Genomic DNA, 19744 nt, shown 5'->3' with positions numbered 1-19744 from the left:
CAGCCGCTGTGATTCTGCAGCAGAGGGCGGCCTCTGGTGGTTTGATGAGGCTACTTAAACCATTAAACCAATCAAACTGTGGCATGGTTTGCATTATCTCAGCTGGATAATTGGACACACTCCTGGCTCATCATCATAATAGGATTTTGTTTTCCTTTTGTTTTAAACTGGGCTCATTTTGTGGGTTTTTTTTTGTCTTCCAGATGTACGTGACTCTGGTGTTTCAGACCAAAGGGACCCGTCTGATGAAGCCCACCTTGTGCCTGGTGCTTCTGTCTCTGGCAGTGCTTGTGGGGGTGGTTAGGGTGACCGAGCACAGAAACCACTGGAATGACATCCTGGCTGGATTTGTGACGGGTGGGGCCATCGCTGCATTTCTGGTGAGAGTAAGGGCAGGTGGGAGAGGACTGAAACAGGACGGGCAAATGTGTGTAAAAAAAAGTTCGCCTCACACTGGTGTCTTCAGCTAAAACAGCAGGGGGAGGGGGTTCCAGTCCGCAAAGACTTGTGCCTTTGAGCAATATGATGAAAGCAGAAAGGATTCACTAATGAGGGACTCATCTGTTTGCAGATTTTACTTCAAAAAATTGAACTTTATTGATCTAACAGAAAATAAAATGCAAGCCACAACTCACCAAATAACAAAACAAACAAATCAGTAAATAAGTAAATAAACAGAACATTTTGATGACTTTGTTACACAAAGGAATTTTGCAGTCTGATAGCAGTGGTAATATAGAGTTTTTTTCTTAATGTGGCTGCAGGGACAGAACAAAAATATGAAGAAAACTAATAAGCCAGCTCAGTGGCCTTGTGGTTAGGGTGTCCACCCTGTAAGGTCGTGGGTTCAAACCCAGGCCGAGCCATACCCAGACCCAATGCCTCCCTGCTTGACACACAGCATTGGGGGGGTTAATCCACCAAATGGTTCCCGAGTGCGGCTGTGTCTGCCGCTCACCGCTCCCCCAGGGGATGAGTCAAATGTGGAGAACAAAGATTTCGCACACCTAGGTGTGTGACAGATAGTGGGACTTATTAAAAGAGATGTCTGTTAGGATTATCAGAAGAAAATGTTCTCACAAATATTTTTGACAATGTTTTTTTCCACTTCCTAAAATCTTCTGACTAGTCTGTTTTTTATTGCTATCACATGTTCTTATAAAATCTTTCAAATAAAAGGGCTTACTGTACATACTGATTCAAGTTTGCAGCCAATAGAAAGCGTATCCCATCATTCATATCTCACTCAGTTTAACCCTTAGTAGTCCGGGGCTTTTTCGACTGTTTTTTTACTACCGTACAGTTTGCTCTAGTAATTTATCTTTAAAACTGTTATTGTGGCAATGGTTGATATCCATCTTTTTAGTACAACCCCAACCTTTTTTTTTCTTTTTTTTTTACAAATATTTTATTTAACAGGTCACAATGTGATGTGACAAGAGTGGCCTGGTTTACATAGGAAGCAGTTGACTTTGTTAGTTCAGGAACAGGTTTTTATTCTCTGTTACACCTTGGCTGCACAGCTCACTCATGCTCCCTCCTTTTTACACTGAGTTCCTTATGTTTTATGGGCTCTAGTTAATTGGCTGGCCACGCCCAGGAAGGAAGCCAATTTTAAACAACAATAAAGAAAATATACAACAAAAGATAGAAATGTCTTGTAAATCATACAGTTAAAGTCCTACAAATTAGAGAACAAACATATATAAACAAACAACTCAAATCATTACAACAAAGGCAACAAACTAAAAGAAAATTGTCAAAACGTTGTCACAACTGTCACTAAAATATGATTTATTCTAACGGGTATCACAATTATGTGCCATAACTCTTTTTATGCTTGTTTTAAACCAAAAATGTCAAAGCTGGAATCCTTTTTGAAACTTTCACTTTAAATTACAATGAATTCTGCACTGATGTAGGGGGTAAACAACCAACTACAGCACAGATTAGCAAGCACAACAAATGTTTTTATGCTTCACTGTTGAGTCTTTAATCACTTACCCTGTCGCTTCTGTGCATTTTTCCCCTGAAAGATAAAAAAACAACAACTGCTAGATCATTTGTGATGTTACTAAGAAATGCACAAAAAAAAAAAAAAAACATTTTAATGAGACTTACGGCTGCTGGCTGGGTTTAAAAAAGAAACATTTCTGTAAGTTAACGATCGGGCATTTCTAACGTTTTTTGGCATGCTTTAGCAAAACACTACACTCCCAGAATTCTACTTTATGTTGTAGTTAAAGTCCAAAAAAGAATTAGAAACAATTTTAGGCCTTAAAGAGGTGCAAAGTCTAAGTAAAGATCAAATAAATCATGAAAGAGCACAGCAGATCCTACAGCTAAGTTAATGCTTCCAAATTGAGCAATTTACTTTCTGACTCTGCAGGCATCATGCAGCAAAGTACAGGGGGGATGTTAGCCGTGGGATGGGTGGGGGGCTCAATCCAGAGATGATAAATAGTTGCAGCGATGTGTTTGCTAATCTCAGCTGTTTCCTCTGGACGATTGCAAAAGCAGCAGGTGAAAAATGAGCCATTGCCGTGATTCGACACTTTACCCACTCAAAGTCATTCATTCACATTTGGATTATCTTGGCATGTATGCAGCTTTTAACCCCCCACCCTACCCACACACAAAGGTAAATCCATTTCTCACACACAGTATAAATCCATGTCGCAGAGACTGCTAGATTGTCCCTCAGTGTGAGGAGCCTAATTCAATTATTTAACCAAATTTGAAGTACATTTGTGATCTGGGATGCTGCAGCTCTTTACAAAAGCTTCTCTAGGAGAATGAACTTTGAGGATTAGCTGTGAAGAGTTGTTGGATCTGCAGCTAGACGGTAAAGCTGACTCATCCATGGTGTTAATATATAATACACTGTCTGATAGATTGGTTTTTCTCCACCTTATAAACTGGACAAATGTATATATTTCTCAACACAAGTTAAAAAATAAAAAATACAAGAGGTTTTTTCCCTTTTTATAGGTAAAAGTATCAATGTAATAGTAGAATTTGTTTAGTTTTTTTTTGTTACAAAAATTGTGGTGTCCTGCTCTTTTTAGATCAAAATCAATCCTAAAATTAGCTCTCATACTTAGGCATAATGCTCTGATAATTAGAAATATTATATTTTAACACTTTAAATAGGACCCCGAACACTCATTGCAGGCCGAACAGTTTTGGTACCTACAGTTGAACAAGGAATTTCTCCAGGCTGAATACACCCCAAGATTTATTGTCTTTAAAACCCTCCTGTCGTGTTCGGGTCAAATCTGACCGTTTTACAACTTATAATACTCATAAATATTATGTTTTACATCTGATTACCTCAAGACCTTATGATATCCTTCACACTGTGTACTTGAACATATAAAAGTGATGATCACCTATTTCATTCAATTTTGAGTGTTTTAATCAACTTTGTTACACCTGTGGTGTTCCCGGTCAAAAGTGACCGTCATAGGAAATGAATGGGTATCCAGAGTAAATTCATTCAACATACAGAAAACATCCCCATACACACTGCCCCAGCTCACTCACACACTCTCTCACACACACACACACACACACACACTCTCACACACACACACACGCACACCCACCCACCCCCACACACACACACACACACACACACACACGATTTCTTTTGTGGGTACACATGTCTTTCTGCTTATGTGCCGATCCTCTCACGTGAACCAACTCCCTAATGATACAATGTATCATATGTTTACACAGACTAGACAGGTGTCTTTTGAACCCATTTCTTTCCCACGCTTCTGTACCTATCACACGTGAACCACACCTTCCAGACTAATCAATGTATCATTTTTACACAACCCCATACTATATATAGCTCGATGTTTGCCTTGCATTCCTTTTACTCTGAGCACAATGAGTAGACGACTGAAGCGTTTTTCTGTGGAAGAGGTTCTGGTCCAGGTTCTTGGGCATGATGAAGAGGGCACTGAAATTGAACCAGAGATAGAGGAGGATGTCTCGGAATTGGAAGACATCACAGATTTTGAACCAGACTCTGAGGAGACTGACCAGTCAACAGATGGAGAGGGAAAGGCACCTGAAGAACAGGCACCTGAGGAAACATTTCAGTCCAAAAGTGGACACTTGCTCTGGTCATCATCCCCCCAGGACCGAGGAGGTAGAGCGAGAGTGGAAAACATCATAAAGATGACACCAGGACCAACGCGTTATGCAGCATCTCGTGTGGATGACATCAAGTCCAGCTTCCAACTCTATTTACCAGAGTCCATTGAGGGAATTATACTTGAGATGACAAATCTGGAGGGGAAGCGTGTGTTTGGGGACACCTGGAGAGAAATCGACCTGGTAGACCTCCAAGCCTACATAGGTCTGTTGATTTTAGCTGGAGTGTTGCCAGAAAAGGAAGCGTTGTGGCCTCTGTGCCCCTAGAGACATCAAAACGAGCCTGACATGCTGCAAATGTAATGCTTATGTTTGCAAGGCCCACTCTGACCTGAGTGTCACATGCCACTCATGTGCATGAATACACACACAAACACACACACACATACCCACACACACCCTGTTGAGTTTGGTGTTTGGTTTTCCATTTATTTTTTGTATTATATGTTCATTTTGTAGTTCATTTTCAGTGCCCAATTGTATTTTCACTGATGTTATTTAATGTTTACATCTACAAATTGTCGTTAGACACTACTTTTAAATGTTGTTCTCAACTAAAGAATGTTTAATAAAAAAATTGGTGGTGAAATTTTTTTTGTGTGCTAATTTAAGACCAGTTAAAACAGACCGGTCAATTTTGACCGGGAACACTAAAGTAGGGGGCTGAATGCGAACACGACCGGAGGGTTTTAAACAAGCAATCTCGTGTCAGACAGAAAAGTTAATAGTAAGGTAGTTTTGTCTTATATCAGGTATAAAAAATAAATTTTAAACTAGAAACTAGACAGAAATAGTTTGTGGTTTTTGCAGTGTACAAACTCACAGCCTCACCAAATCCAGATTCCACACCCACATGTTCTGCCACGTGTCCCCCCTCATTCAGTAGTATGAAGGATTAACCCTTGTGCTATCTTAGATGACCCCAGCCTTACATTGATGTGTTCTCCCTACCATGACAAATGTGGATAAAGGTGAAAAGATTTCATGTAATCCATGGACACCAGTGAGGATTACAAATCATCGAAGAAAAAAGGTTCAGAGCACTGTCTAGTGGGTCTAGATGACCCAACTCCCAATGGTAAAGTGCCTAGGATAGCACCAGGGTTAAAAAAAAAACTAAAGATGACTCACTTGATTTTTTTCTATCAATTCTTAGCATTGGAGCCAATTAAAATTATGAACAAAAACAATGTTACATGTAAACAAGACTATTTGTGATCCCCCCCCTTTTTTCACTTTTCTTCATCTGCTTTCCATCAGGTGTCCTGTGTGATCAACAATTTCCGGCCGCGCAAGACGTCTGTGTGCACACCTCCACCTCCACAGCACCCAGAGCCGACTGTGGGACTGCCGCTCCTCACCCTGCCCCGGGTGGAGAGTCCACTCGAAAAGTTAAGTGGCCTCCAGGTAAGGGGTGAAGGGGTGGGTCTGTGTTTTTATCTTTTTCTGACATAATAAGTTTTTTTTAGGCACCATAGCGGTCCTTGTGTTTGTCTTCTGGTCTCTGTGAAGTTTATCTGTACTGGTCCCTCAGGATTAAACTGAAGGTTTTTAGGCTTTTATTTTCTGACAATGTCTCTATCCCTTAGGCTCCGGGGTTACAGTATTCTGAGATCACATGACCATCAGCCAACCCTGTCCCCCATCCCTCCCGATGTGCTCCTCCCGTCAAGGCGTTGCCTCACCAGCGCAGTTTAGACCTGCCCACTGAATGCCCCCAACGCTGCCCCTCCCACCGAGAAGGACGCCAGCCTCTGCGGCGGGTCAAATCCACCCAGGTGTGAAACATCATCGATCAGAGAACAGATGCCTAAACCTTGGAGGGACATGTGCTCCCCACTGCAGGAGGCCCTAGTTGTCCTCAAAGATGGCCTCTGTGACCTTTTGGGTGGGAAAGACTTAAAGCCCGTTAAAGCCAGAGCTTTTATAGCAATACTGTGTCCTGTTATCCTGGGCTCAACAGAGACTCCATGGTGACTCTAAAGACTGTTGGCTGGTGATGACTTGATATTTACAATCAAATAAAAAAAAAAATCAGCAGAGCCTAGGGGTCTCAAGTGGATTTTCCTCCAGGCCGTTTTGTATTACTCAGGAAGTTCTCTAGAAGTTGTCGTCAACAAAAAAGTCCTTATCGGGGACGCAGGTAAAGTCGAGTATTGAGGAGCAGATTTTTTTTCTGTTGTAATAAGGAAGAAAAAAGCACTTTTGTGCATTACAGCACATAGGACGGTTAAATATTTTCTTTTTTTTAACTTTGTGAAGTAATAGCAGAGATTTATACACATTAGAGCTGTGCTTGTGATATTATAATTTACTGAGGAGTCAGTTTATTATCACCGTCTGATGTTTCCCACATTCCCAAATGGATTCCTTACTGTTCTGGTGTGTGTGTGTGTGTGTCAAATGTCTGTTGGTTTGATGTTTATAGGGTTTGAGTTCTGGGAAGTTTTACGATTTTTTTTCATGCCTTTTCACACATCTTAACTGTTAGGTCGCGACTTCCTTTGAGCTTTTTTCCTTGTTTTTATTTTTTATTTTTTTACAAAGAAATGAACATTTCCAAGCCTAATTTGAGCTTTTATTTATTTTTTAAATCTGGAAAAATAACGTGGCCCACAGTGCAAATCACATCAACAAATCAATCTGTAATCAAAGATCACAACGATAATAATAAAAAAAGCAAAACAAATATTTACAAAAACATTACATTTTACAATTTCAGAATTTAAAAAGAAAAAAAACACATTTCGGATAACAGAAGTAACTTCTAGCAAACAAAATGAGATGTTAAAAACGAAACACAAAAAGAAACTGGAAAAGATAGGTACTGTGGGACATCACCGGTTGGATGATGAGGAAAGCAGCTGATGGCTCAGTTGACTGCGAGGGGGTGCATGGGAAACCAGGGTTCATTTCCCAGTGTTTTGTCCTTGGCAAAGACCCCTTGTGCTGCATAACTATGTAGCCACAAGGGCCCCCTTGACTGAGTCTCGGTCCCCCTGTGCCGGTCCCCAGCCCGGATAAAATACAGGGCTCTATCAGGAAGGGCCTCTGGCGTAAAAATTCTCTGCCAAACCGCCTGTGCGACTTAGTAAAAAGCTGATTCCCTGAAGGGAAATGCTGAAAGGTAAACAACTAATGTATTGGATGATGAGGTTTGTTCATCATTTCAACTGAAAGTTATTAGGCATGAAGCTGGATGCCGGATATCATCATCCAATCAGGGATGTCTCATAGTGCCTATCTTTTCTGGTGTCTTACTGTGTTTTGTTTTTTAACATTTAATTTTATTACTGGAAAATATGTGATTTTTTTTTTTTTTTGGTTTCTGAAATGTAGTTTTGATTTCTAAAATTTAATGTTTTTGATTATTTGTTTTTCTTTTTTAATTTTGATCTTGAAAATGTCATCAAGTCGAGTGGTTCCTTGATGTTATTTGCACTTCAGGGCCACCGTACAAAAAAAACAGTTCAAAGCCACTTGTTTCAATCTATTTGTCTCGTCCGGTCCTGTAAAGTAACTGCATAGACAGACTCGAGGTGAGACCTCCTCACTTGTACAGTTTTTGTACAGTAAATAGGTTTCTTTACACATTATATACAGCGTTTATCATTTTGTTTCAATAGTTTAATACCATGAAGCCACTCTGAGCTGTGTTGTGGGAGCAAGACTACGTGTTGTGTGAAACCCAACGGTCTGTTTGTCCCACTGCTTGCTTGGTTTTTCCAAATAACGCTTTAGAATATAAAACACACAAATGTACTGAATGGGTTATATAAAGAATTTGTTGTTCTACTTTAATTAAGCGTGTGTGTGTGTGTGCGTGTGTGTGTATTCATAATGAGCACATTGTACGGCAGCACAACTGTTCATGTGGAAATCTGTTTTCAAAATATAGATGCTATAATCGCACACTTTTGCTAGTGCGTGACTACGGGCCTCAAAAGGACCCCTGCAGGGTGTCTTAACAATGCCTGCTATAGCAGAAGGTGCTCATTATAGCTTTGAGATTGCCTACAATATTTTCAGTCAGACTTTTTTTTGTAACAACTGAAGAGACTGATCTGTCCAAAAAAAACAACTGTTATTTTCATGTCACTGTTTTGTATTTATTTCCAAAAATAAACGCTTTTGTTGAGATGGAGATTAAGTGCTCTGGCAGTTCCATTATCTTTAAGTAAGATGTTGAAATTAAAGCGTGTGTTTTATCAGCATGACTCGCAGCTTTGTTTTATCAACATGCCTTAGTTAATAGGGAAAATGTGACGGTGAGGTCAAAGTGCCTCTGAAAATGACACTGTTGAGTGGAAAAGAGCCACACCTGTGAACTTCCAACATCAACACGACAGAAAATGATTAAAGCCATTTGACAGAATCATGGAGGCGTCATACGCCCGCACAATTACGCAATTTTTGTTTTTGTTTTTTGGATGCTTTAATGGCTCCCATGAATCAGTGTCACTCTTCTCGGTTGATAATTAAGAAACATTTGCATAATTGTGATGTTGAAAAAAGTTACATTCAGAAGTTTTGCAACTAAAAACAAGCACGTTTAAATTCCTGAAATGCAAACACAACCAAAAACCTAAAGCCAACATTTCCTTCCTGAATCAGCTTCAATTCTGTCCATAAAAGTCTGTTTCTTCTGACAAACCCACTGGGATGCTCAGTGATGTGCAGGTTTCTCCCAAATGGTGATATATCACAAATTATTTGATGCTTTTGTCTAATAATTATTTTTTCTGTCACATCTTGGCCTCATACTTGCAGTGCACGACTTCCAAGTAATTTTTTTGAATCACGTGCAGAAGCAGAACAATTTAAAATTAAAGCATTTATCATTCAGAGGAGGGTATTCCACGGTGTTGGCAGTGGGGGAGCTAATACATTTTGAATGGTGGGGCGGAAGAGGGCACAAGGCTTTTGGAATGATGGCAATGGAAAGCAGCAGAGTGGAAGGGCATTCCAATAGGATAAAAAAAAGCATTTCAAATTGTTTTAATATTGATGAGTTATTATGATAAAAATAAAAATGTCCTCTTGCAAAAGCAAGGAAGCAGCATTGATTTTTACTAAGGCCAGAGTGCTGACAGCCCAGATGGGCTGATATACCCAATACAAGGGGGACGCAAATCAATTGAGGGGCTCAAGATTTGGTTTAAGAATATGGCTTTTGTTATTTCTACAATGCTTAGAGAAGGTTGTATTGATGGTTTCTTAGTTTTTGTCTGTACTAATATTGACTCAAGAGTGACAAAGGGAAAACCTTTTCGCTGGAGATGGGGGGGGGGCTGCCTCCCCTGACCCCCTGTATCCCTTCACACTATCTTACATCATAGTGTACTTGGAAAATCACAATACAGATAAGAAAAACGGCTGGAACCAAGCCTTTTTCATCAGCACGGTGGATGTAAAGTGGATCAAATGACAGTCTGTAAAAGTCTTGGGTCCATTAATAGGAAAGCGCTTTTATGTAAATTTTAAGCCCATGGCAAGATGCTTGCTTGACCTTTTTTTTTTTATTATTACCACAATTTTATGCTCATAAATAGACGTTTGCAAGATGCAAGTCCAGCTACGAGACAGGCCCAGTCATTTTAAGCCATGAAAACTAATGTGCATGCTACTCATAAACCTAAACAACAGTAGATATAGGCTGCATGAAAACTTTTAACATAATGCTACATTCTTGATTTATTAATGCAAAAACATGCCCTTTACAAATAAGTCAAGAATTCTTACCCCATTGGCAGATTTTATCTAAATTTAGCACAAAATTTTAAAGAAGTGACTTCATTATCCATAAAAGACATGAAAGACAATAGATCCATTGTCTTTCATGTTTTTATTCACTTATCCATTACGTTTGTTTTTAATTGTGTGAAAGTGCTATATAATTAAAGATAATGATGGTGAAATAAGCCCCCAAAAAATCTTCCAATGAGGTAAGAAAGTTGTTCTTACCAATATTCCTTATTTTAAGAAAAAAAAAAAAAAAAACTCTGGTCACTAAAATATGTTATCTCAAACTAAGATTATTTTTTTATTTCTTGATAATATTATTTTTTTTGCCAGATAGAAAATAAGACATTTTTTAAAAAACTCGGGTCTTTTGTACTTTCTTATGATTCGGTCTTTGCAGTGTAATGCATTCTGGAGCAAAAGTGAAAATTCACAAGTTACTGTACATCACATTTTAAAAATGAGCAACAGGTAAAGCGTTACACTACTGTTTTCCTGAAAAGTAATCTATTACAGTAATGCACTACCAATGTAATGCATTACTTGCATGGTAACACTTTACTTTGATTTGACCAACTCTGTGCAAGGTTGTGAAGCCACATGGTGGCAGTGTTTACTGCTCCTATAGAAGACTAAGCTTTGAACAAACTAACAGTCGTTTATGATATTTGAACCATGACTTCTACATGCGTCAATGTGCAGCAGCAGGGGGAAAAAAAACAAAGAAACGGAGAGTGCGTTGTCTTAGTAGCTCCGATGGCCCACAGTTGGCATCAGTCAACAAGCTAATAAATGTGATGTAGTGGCACAATTATTTTGGAATACAAACACAAATAATTTCTCTCTTTGTCTGTCTCTCTCTATTGCTCCAATCTCTCCCCGCCTCCTCTTTGTGTTCCTTCGAATTTGTGGTTGTCAGCCTTGTTAACGGCACACACAAACACACGCTCACTTGTGCACGTGAAAACACACACAGAACTCTCTGGACTCTCGACATTATCTTTTCCGGAAATTGCTTCTCAAGCACAGCCAGAGCCCCATTAGAAAAGAGGAGCTCAATGCTGTAACCTTTTTAAAAAGCCATTAGTGATGCACCTGCCTCTCTCTGCCTCTCCCTCTCTGTCTGTCTTTTTCTATTTGTGTGTCTTATTTGTCTCTCTTGTTAAAAGAGACACACGCTTTCAGTTTTTCCGTCCTGATTGCCAGCATCCCAATTCCCAATCCCACAAATGAACTGCTGAGCATAATAAACACACTTCAACCCCAATTAGAGCATGAATCTTTCACGGCCGTAAGTTCTGCCTCGTGGTGCAAAACCACTCAGTTTAATTATTTAGGTATTTTATACAAATGTCCTGCGACTGGTTGGTCTGTACTTTGTTTTTAGGACATAAAGAATTCTTTTTTAAATCTTTAAGTCTCAATTAGTCCCTCCCACTTAAGGTCTCAAAAAACCAGACAATATTCTTCTTAAACCTCATCAGGGTCCCTAAAGGATGGACATTCAAAGTTTTAATTATTTAAAAAGAACCTTAAAGACTCACTCCGGTCAGTTTTTGATCTATTGTAAAAAATCAATTTAAATTATCATCATGCTTTTTGTTAGCCAAAAACCTGTGTGATCTTCTAAGATATAGTTTCTGCAGAACAGCAGTAGTTCATTGGAAATATGCCTCTGATTGTGGGCAGGACTGTTGGTGCACGAGTAAGCCTGTCTCCACTTCCCATCATCCATCTTCACTTCTTCCGCAAACTGAAGAAAGCCAAAGCCCCTCCCCCCGTCATGCACACTTTCTACAGAGGCACCGTGGAGAGCATCCTGACCAGCTGCATCACGGTGTAGAATGGCGTCTGCAACGCGTCCTGCCATAAGTCCCTCCAAGACATCGTAAGGGCAGCTGAGAGGATCATCGGTGCCCCCCTCCCCTCCCTCCAGGACATCTACAGTCTCACCCGAAAAGCCCTCTGCATTGTAGATGACTCGACCCATCCATCCCACAGCTTCTTCAGTTTGCTGCCGTCCGGGAGGAGACTACGTAGTCTTCGGGCCAGGACCAGCAGACTCAAAGACAGTTTTCTCCACCAGGCTGTCAGGAAGCGGAACTCTCTCCCGCCCCCTTCTTGTTGCCCCCTTGCTCTACTGAACTCTGACACACACATGTCATCTACCTCATCAGCACTGAACTGCACCTTCCACCAGTCCACTGGTGCTGTAAAAAATGAAGAATACTACAGTCACTTTATTTTTCTCTATTTATACTCACCATGTTTGTTAATCCTATTCTATTTTATTCTGTAATTTGAAGTTAGATTCCCCGTTTAGACTGGACCTCTAAACGGAATTTCAATTACTATGTATGTGAAAACATTATAGAGATTGACAATAAAGTTTACTTTGACTTTGACTCCATCTGTCTACGTGCTTTCCTGCTAGCTTAGAGTTTTGAACCATGATGCCAGGTCAGACGAGGAAAACGAAGACGTACATGGATCTGGTCACCTACAAATGGATGCTTTGGAATGGAGCGGAGCACCACGCTCGTGGCTTTGCCTTGGTAGCTTCTACACAAGCTTTTTCACACAAGCTTTTTCCAACACCATTTTGTCGACTCCTCCAGATTCACAATGATTTGAATCATCTAAATTGTCTTTACGTCCTTTATCATCATAAAAATGCCCCAAGAACACGTCAAAAACACCCAAAACCCCAATTTTCATCAGAGAGGGTCTTTAAAAAGACAATTTTAGATCATTCCATTTGTTAGAGTAGATTGTTAGAAGTGGTTTCTTTCATCCAGTTATGGGAGAAATCTGATGACTAATCGAGAAACCAGAAAACCACTGATGGACAACTATTTTGCTATTTAATGCAATTTAGACCTAAAATGTCCAATCAGCGGTATAATAGCTACTAATATATATTTATACTGTATAATGTAACATTTTGCAAAAAGAACACTACATTTAATTATTGCAGCTGCTCAAATCAAACAAGTTGTGCCATAAAAGTGCAAAAGAGAATTGAGTTGTTTTCCTGTCTTTGTGTCTCAAAAGCTAAAGCTTGAACTTCCTCTCAGCTGCACACTTTGTAATCATTCTGCTCAGTTAGTTCACACAACAATAAAGAAAATAAACTGAAATAAGTGGAAGATCCTTTGCTTGATATGACTTCTCATTCAGTTAATGAGGATCATTGAAAGCAGTAAAGAAGCTGCAGGCGGGCAGAAGAATCAGATTGTCACTGAGCCCAATTTTTTTTATTGCTTCCAGCTATTAAACGTAGCATTAACGGGTAACATAAGAATTTGCTTGGCAGTATTGTCAGCTGATAATGTGCAGATGATTCAAGTGTTAGTTTGTTTTCACAGATCTCTGTTTATCAGCTGCAGCTTCTTGTGCTGAGAGACCCACTGTTGAATTGAGGAATAGTGAAAAAGGGAAGAAAACATAAAAAAAAAACGGCCAAGGTTAACAAACATGCCAAGCCTTTTTTAGAATGTATTTTAAAGGGTAACTGGGATGTCTCCAGTTAAAAGAAATACACTTCTTTCTTAGTTTAATTAATATTGAGGATAACTTGATATTAATGCGACAATATATACACATTTTTGTCACAATAAGAGATAAACAACTATGACTTTTTGACCTTGTTTGTGCAAAATCTGCTAAAAAGACTAATATTACTGTTTTTTCTCAATGAAAATAAATTATAGACCCCAAACCATGACAATACTTTAAAAAGATATAACACATTTTATCAAAACTGTATACTCTATTTCATTTCATCTTAAATACAAAATGTGAGCTCAAAAGGAAGCATTGGCTGAGCACAATGTGCATTCCAACCACATCATTGATTTAGATAGTTTTCAAATATAGCTGGAAGCGGTGCTAAAATCACCTTAATGAACAGTTTTGGTCTGCTTGTTTAAAATTTCTTTGTTAATGATGCAGATAAGGAAAAACTGTTTTTATAGTGTTCAATTTTCCTTCCAAAAGCTGCTACATCCAACATACGATAGTGAAAAAGGAGAAGAAAAATCCCTGAGATCAAAGATCTCGTTTTTAGTTGAGGTGCATTCAGAAAGAGAAAAAAAGAAGAGACACAAATAATGTCTGTAACACAAAAATGGGCTTTCCAAAGAAAACAGAGGTTTTCGAGCTTTCAGCTTTCCTTTCATGGAGAAGAAAAGTCCCTCCATCACATCTATTCAGGTCAAGTATAATCTCCTGGAGACAGATATGTCATTATCCAATTCTGCTGTTAAAAAAGGACTTCAAAAGAACATGTCCAAAAAAGTCGGATATGAGTATTTCTGTTTTCACGTTTGCTCAAGTGTGGTCTCTGTATCAACAGACTATATTTCCTTTTAATGTTTGAAACACACACTAAACATCACAACTGTTTGAAAATTTCTGAATAATTCATAGTGAAAATCTAAAACTTTGGAAGAATTGTGTAGTGCTAAATAGGGATGCAACATTTCACTTTCCCCACGATTCAGTTCAAAACTCAATATATGATTTGTGTTTTACAAACCAACAACAAAAACAAAAAAAAATGATTCTGGAAAAAAATTTTTTTTTTTTTAAATTTACAAATAAACAAGTAACAATGAACAAATACCTTTTAGTTGGGTTATACTAAGGGTTATACTACTAAGCCTGTTGTGATGTAATTAAACAATAAATGATAAATCCTTAAATTTAGCATGACACTGTTTGACACTTTCGACGGAAACACGTGTAAACGTATGAAGTGAAGATGCAGCGATTCACTTTCCCCACAATGCGGTTAAATGGTGTAACATAACCTACTGTTCTGTTTTAAACCAAGAATTGTGGCAGAGTGTTAAATACTAATAAATATAAGCAGACAATGTTTAAGGAATAACAATTTGAAATGTTCCACTTTCTTCTAAATGTTTGGAATTTTATAAATCGATAAAAATGAAAAGAAAGCAAGAACCTTGTCCCATCTGTGCTCCCCTGCAAGCTTATAGCCCCTCACAACAGCAAGCTGACAGTAGGATTGCAAACAAAAATGTCGAACTATCAAGTTTTGAGCCAATTGTCAGCTCAGATGTAGAAAAAAAAAGACATACATGAATCTATTTGTTAGAGGGGGATACATCTGCAAGTGGATGCATCAGATCGGGGCTTGATGTAATAGCATTGACATCACACCTGCAATCTTTTTCCAAAGGATTTTTCCGTCTACTCCTGATTCACAATTATTTGAAAAAACGCATATTTGGAAATGCAAGTTTAATCATATTTTTCTTTAGATACGCCTTTTATCATGAGGGAAATGCCTCAAGAACATGTTAAAAAAACAATTTTCATCGGAGTGGATCTATAAGGATCATTAATGTGGACCCTGGTTGACGCTGAACACACTACAGCTGAGATAAACCAACCTTTGCCCTATGACTCAGTGTTCATCAGTATTCTAACCCTTTTTGTCACACGAGCACTCCGTGTTTGTGGGAAAGAAAGAAAGAGAAGAAAGAACGATCCTATCCAAAAGCTTCTTTCTAAGAAAGACATACAATGTTTCATAGTCAATTACAAGTGCTAGTTTGTGCCTTGCTGCAATCTCCCAATTGTTCTCAGTGGTCTGCCTCAGACAATTATGAAGCTATTAACCCTGAGAGTGAATGTGACAGACAGAAAGAGAGAAAGACAATGAGAAACTGTGTGGCTGCTGATTTGAGGAAATGTTGTCATTTATTTTTGTGGCCTCTGGCTCCAGTGCGAGTGCTGGCCCCTGTGAGCTTTAAAAGATCAGCATCACATGTCTGCGCCCCTGTCACTCGTTAGAAGAGAAAATAAATAATGACCAAAGTCACTAGACTGCATGAGGTGTTTACGAAAGCCAGTAGTGTGGACTTTAACCGAGCTTTCAACCTCTCTGTCATGCACACATTTCTGGTTTCAGGGAGAAGCTCCATTATAGACCACCGGAGGAGGAGAAAATAATAAAAGGCAAAACCACTGATCCTGTGCAGTACTTCCACTAAGGGAGAAAATCAATTGAATGCAGAGGTCCCATTAGGAGTAGGATTAGGTGTGGGATCACACGTGGACACCGGAGGGAATGCACAAAGCTCTGCAGGGACCCTGGAGGAAACACCCTGAAAGACAAGGCTTTTATGAGTGCACCACTAATGAAATATGTGTTTGTGTGTGTGTGTGTGTGCATGTGATGCAAAAGGTCACACAACTAAGCTTCTACTTCAACAAGATCCATCTATTTTCTAATCTTCTTTCCAGGTAGGTTTCAGGTGGCGTCAAACTCCAATGTGGGTATGTCAAGTAGGTGGTGTAGAAAGAAAACTGTGCAAAAACAGGCTTCTTAGACATAGATCAAACTTTTTACCCCATTAGCAGATTTTCTGTAACCCTTGTGCTGTCCTAGGCACTTTAACGTTGGGAGTTGGGTCATCTAGACCCACTAGACAGTGCGCTGAACCTTTTTTCCTCAATGATTTGTGATCTTCACTGGTGTCCATGGATTACATGAAATCTTTCCACCTTTATCCACCTTTGTCATGGTAGGGAGAACACGTCAATGCAAGGGGGGGGGGGGGGGGGTCATCTAAGATAGCACAAGGGTTAAATGTGCAAAAACATAACAAATAAAAAAAAGAACAATGGAGTAGAAAACAAAACAGTCTCGCCAAGAAATCTTATTTTAAGAAAAAAATGCTGAATTGTATTCCTATTAAAAAACCTTCTTGCAAGACAGTCTACTGTTCCTTGAAACATGTTTTGGTTTTTTTTTCCGTTTTTTACAGTGGAAATAGAAGAAATAAAACAGGAACAAAAATGATCAGAGCTCTGAAAGATCCATGATTTAGACGTACAGTAAATGTAGTTTGCAAAAGATTTAGATGCTAAATTACTTCATCAAGTACTACTTAATGCAAAACATAAAAATCTTAAAGTTGTATGTGTCGCTGAAGCAGTACCTCAGGAAGCTGCAACCACAATGTTGTGGAATAGAAATCTGTCCTTTCTGTCCCAAAGGAGGATCCAAAGTTTCTGGGATTTAAGAGAAAAATAATGGAAGCACTAAACTTCATATTCAGAAAAGCAACATGAGGAAAAAACAAAGATAAAAAGGCAACAGTTGCAGTTCTGATCCCCCTGACCATATAAATATCTTTATATCTTGATTATTAAGATTTGGGGCAGTTGGAGTGGTGGCAGATCACACACAACCTAGACTGTTCACTTGTTCAAAAAACACATGATTGTAAAACACTGGTCATCCCTGCTCTTCATCCTCACAGATAAATTGCTTGTTTTGTCTAACAACAGAGGATTGTACACCATGACACAAAAAAAATTATTGCTTGAACTAAAGTCAACAACTTTAGAAACCACTAAATTCCATTTTTTCCAGCCTGAAACCATCAACAAGTAGAAGAAATAACACAACATTAAGTGTCTTAACTAAGACTATCAGAGGAAGTTTACTCGACCGTGGAAAAAGGGACACTGTGTGCAGTCAGAGAGGAAAATCAATCAGCATTCACTGTGTTAGTGCCAAAATCTTTGTCTTGACGCGCCTACCAGAGCTCCAACGTGACTTTTTTTCAGTCCTCGGATCCCAGCTTGGGAAGAGCTGCACTACGGGGCATGCTCTCCGGTGGCAGGGCTTGGAGAGAGGCAAAAAGGAGAGAAAGAGAAAGGAGGAGAAGGCGATTAGAGGAGGAGGAGGTGGAGGAGGAGGAGAGGAGAGGAGAGGTGAGAGGTTGCGGATGAGCTGCACAGCGGAAGGGATGCTGCCGCCGCTGCCTCTGCTGCTGCACAGGCTCCATCCCAGCATCCCTCCCTCGAAGAAAATGGAAAAACAAGGAGTGGTTATGTGATTCCCCACACAAGCGGGGAGGCGAGGCACGCACAGCGGAGAAAGGAATAGCAGGGAAGGGGTGGAGGAGGGGGGGCGTTTCCCTGTGCAGCATAACCCATTCTCACACTTCAGTTTGGATGCAATCTCTGGCATATGGAAAGGCTGCATCAATGGTGAGTAACATTTTTGTTTGTTTCCTCATCAAGACAAAATGATCATGGTTCAGCTCACAGCTGACCCACCTCTCATCACTTTGGTCTGCTGTGACTATAGCAGAGTCTTTGTTGAGAACCCCCAAAGTGAGGAAAACATGACTTGTAGACTGAGAGGAGGTGGTTTGATGAGGATTTAGTAGCCAAACAGGTTGCAGCTTCCGCGCCTCTCATATGACTGGTGACTGCAGCCGCTCAATGCTTCACCGCAGTCCTCCTGAGCAGCCTGTTGGATGAATAGAAAAAGATGCTTCAAGCCCCTCCAGCTCTCCCTGCAAAGGGTTAAACATTCAATCCACGCTTTGCCACTCTGAACTGGGTTCTCCTTGTCAGTGGGAGCGGATGTATTTACAAACAAAGAAAGCTTCATATCCAAGTCTGTCACGTACAGAACAGGTGCTGGCTATCTGCAATTTTACAGTGTGTGGTTGTCTGCTTATCTGGGCCAGTAGGCCAGCCGGAGACATGTGCACCAAGGCTAGGCTAGATTAAAGAAAGGAGCTTTGTTAAGTTTGTCACTTAAAGTTTCAAAAAAGCTTCAGGGTGGTTTCATTATGCACACCAGTATGATTTTTGTTGCAATAGATATAACTTGTTCATTTATTTTTTGAGGGAGTCTTTTTAGTGGCTATGAGACTATTAGGATGGCAGAAATGGCTGGGAAGATTTGCCATTGCAGGCAGAAGCATAAACATCCTCATAAAAGGACATTTAGTTCCGAACAATTAAGCAGTAATGTGCGAGCAGCAGCTCAGCATCCGCTCAGTTTCCGTTTCCATCCCAAGCCTGTCTTGTCTGCGCCTCTGGCGCAGCCACTTGTAATTCCACGTCCTATCCCAAACACCAGGTACATAAAAGGATTGATAAGTCTGTTTGCGTCAGACATAAATATGAAACACAGACAGATTTGGTTTCATTATGCCCTCAAGCTGGAGCCAGTCCACTTTCCATCAGGAAATGAACTTTCTTACAAATGCAGACCAGATGTCTTTCATCATCAAATAAAGTTCTTACTAGTTTATAAAGCTGTTATTGGGGATGAATGTATAATATGTGGCTGCAGGATGGGTTTGCATGAATGAGATGCGCTCTCAAAACTGTGGCTGCAGGCACACCCTGATGAGTTCATGCTGTCACAGCTTAACCTCCAAGTTCTCAAGGGGAATAAAAAAGGAAAAGAGGGGAAAAAAAATACACTGAAGCATGTCTTCAGATCAGATGAAGGCTTTTCCATGACACAGAGCACACCCAGGCTGGTCCTGTGTAGTTAGCAGGGCAGCAGCAAGGTGTATTTTTACACCAAATCTCTGACACCTCCGTACATCTCTTCACAGCTCGTGGTGAGAACAGAAGACACGTCCACTTGAGTTGTCATCATCTGCAAGCCAGACATGGACAGTTGGGATGGAGGAAGAGGGCGAGTGGGAGGGAGACGAGGAGAGAAGACTAGAGGAGTGTGGGTAATGAGGGAGACGTCAAAACCTTCTCGACTTGCTTTACAGTGACAGCGGGTTGAGAGGGGAGAGGACTGTCAACGGCGAGTGAATTTCCCGTGTCAAGTTTCATGGGTTCAGCTTTGAAGGCACACAGACAGGAATGTATGCTTCATGTAACGCAGGTGTCTGAACGGTTAAATGAAGCTGATCTGAGCACCAGAGGGATGGGCAGGTAGGGATGAAAGGGCAAATCTTGAGTAAGAGTGGGAGAAAAAACATGCAGGAAGGGTTTGTAATGATGAGGGGGGAAAGGTTAGGAGGGAAGG

General features: G+C 40.0%; 1 protein-coding gene and 1 long non-coding RNA gene across 6 annotated transcripts in view; one reads left to right on the top strand and one right to left on the bottom strand.

The window, feature by feature from the left end:
- Positions 1-8313, top strand: part of plppr2b (phospholipid phosphatase related 2b) — a 52365-nt gene extending 44052 nt beyond the window's left edge. For 2 of the 3 annotated variants that reach the window (XM_011474118.4, XM_020701843.3), the window contains 3 exons: positions 204-380; positions 5428-5574; positions 5757-8313. In XM_011474118.4, coding sequence (XP_011472420.1) covers positions 204-380; positions 5428-5574; positions 5757-5789 — 357 coding nt within the window. In that variant the 3' untranslated portion in view covers positions 5790-8313. The remainder of the gene's footprint in view (positions 1-203; positions 381-5427; positions 5575-5756) is intronic. The other variant, XM_004065798.5, reaches the window with a different exon arrangement.
- On the bottom strand, positions 238-17772 carry LOC144991916 (uncharacterized). 3 transcript variants are annotated; one of them, XR_013655587.1, is made up of 4 exons: positions 17491-17641; positions 16884-16956; positions 2005-2029; positions 238-377 (listed from the first exon to the last, which is right to left on the bottom strand). It is a non-coding gene; the product is annotated as an uncharacterized LOC144991916 (long non-coding RNA). The 3 variants fall into 3 exon arrangements; XR_013655588.1 differs by lacking the exon at positions 238-377 and adding an exon at positions 868-1007; XR_013655585.1 differs by lacking the exons at positions 238-377; positions 2005-2029 and adding an exon at positions 15621-16046 and having other exon boundaries at positions 17491-17772.
- Between the last annotated feature and the right edge of the window lie 1972 nt (positions 17773-19744).

This window comes from Oryzias latipes, chromosome 1 (assembly GCF_053564925.1).
Source record: "Oryzias latipes strain Hd-rR chromosome 1, Olatipes_Hd-rR_3.1".
Classification (NCBI taxonomy): domain Eukaryota; kingdom Metazoa; phylum Chordata; class Actinopteri; order Beloniformes; family Adrianichthyidae; genus Oryzias; species Oryzias latipes.
Note: the sequence above shows the minus strand (reverse complement) of the source record. Positions and strands in the feature narration are given on the sequence as shown.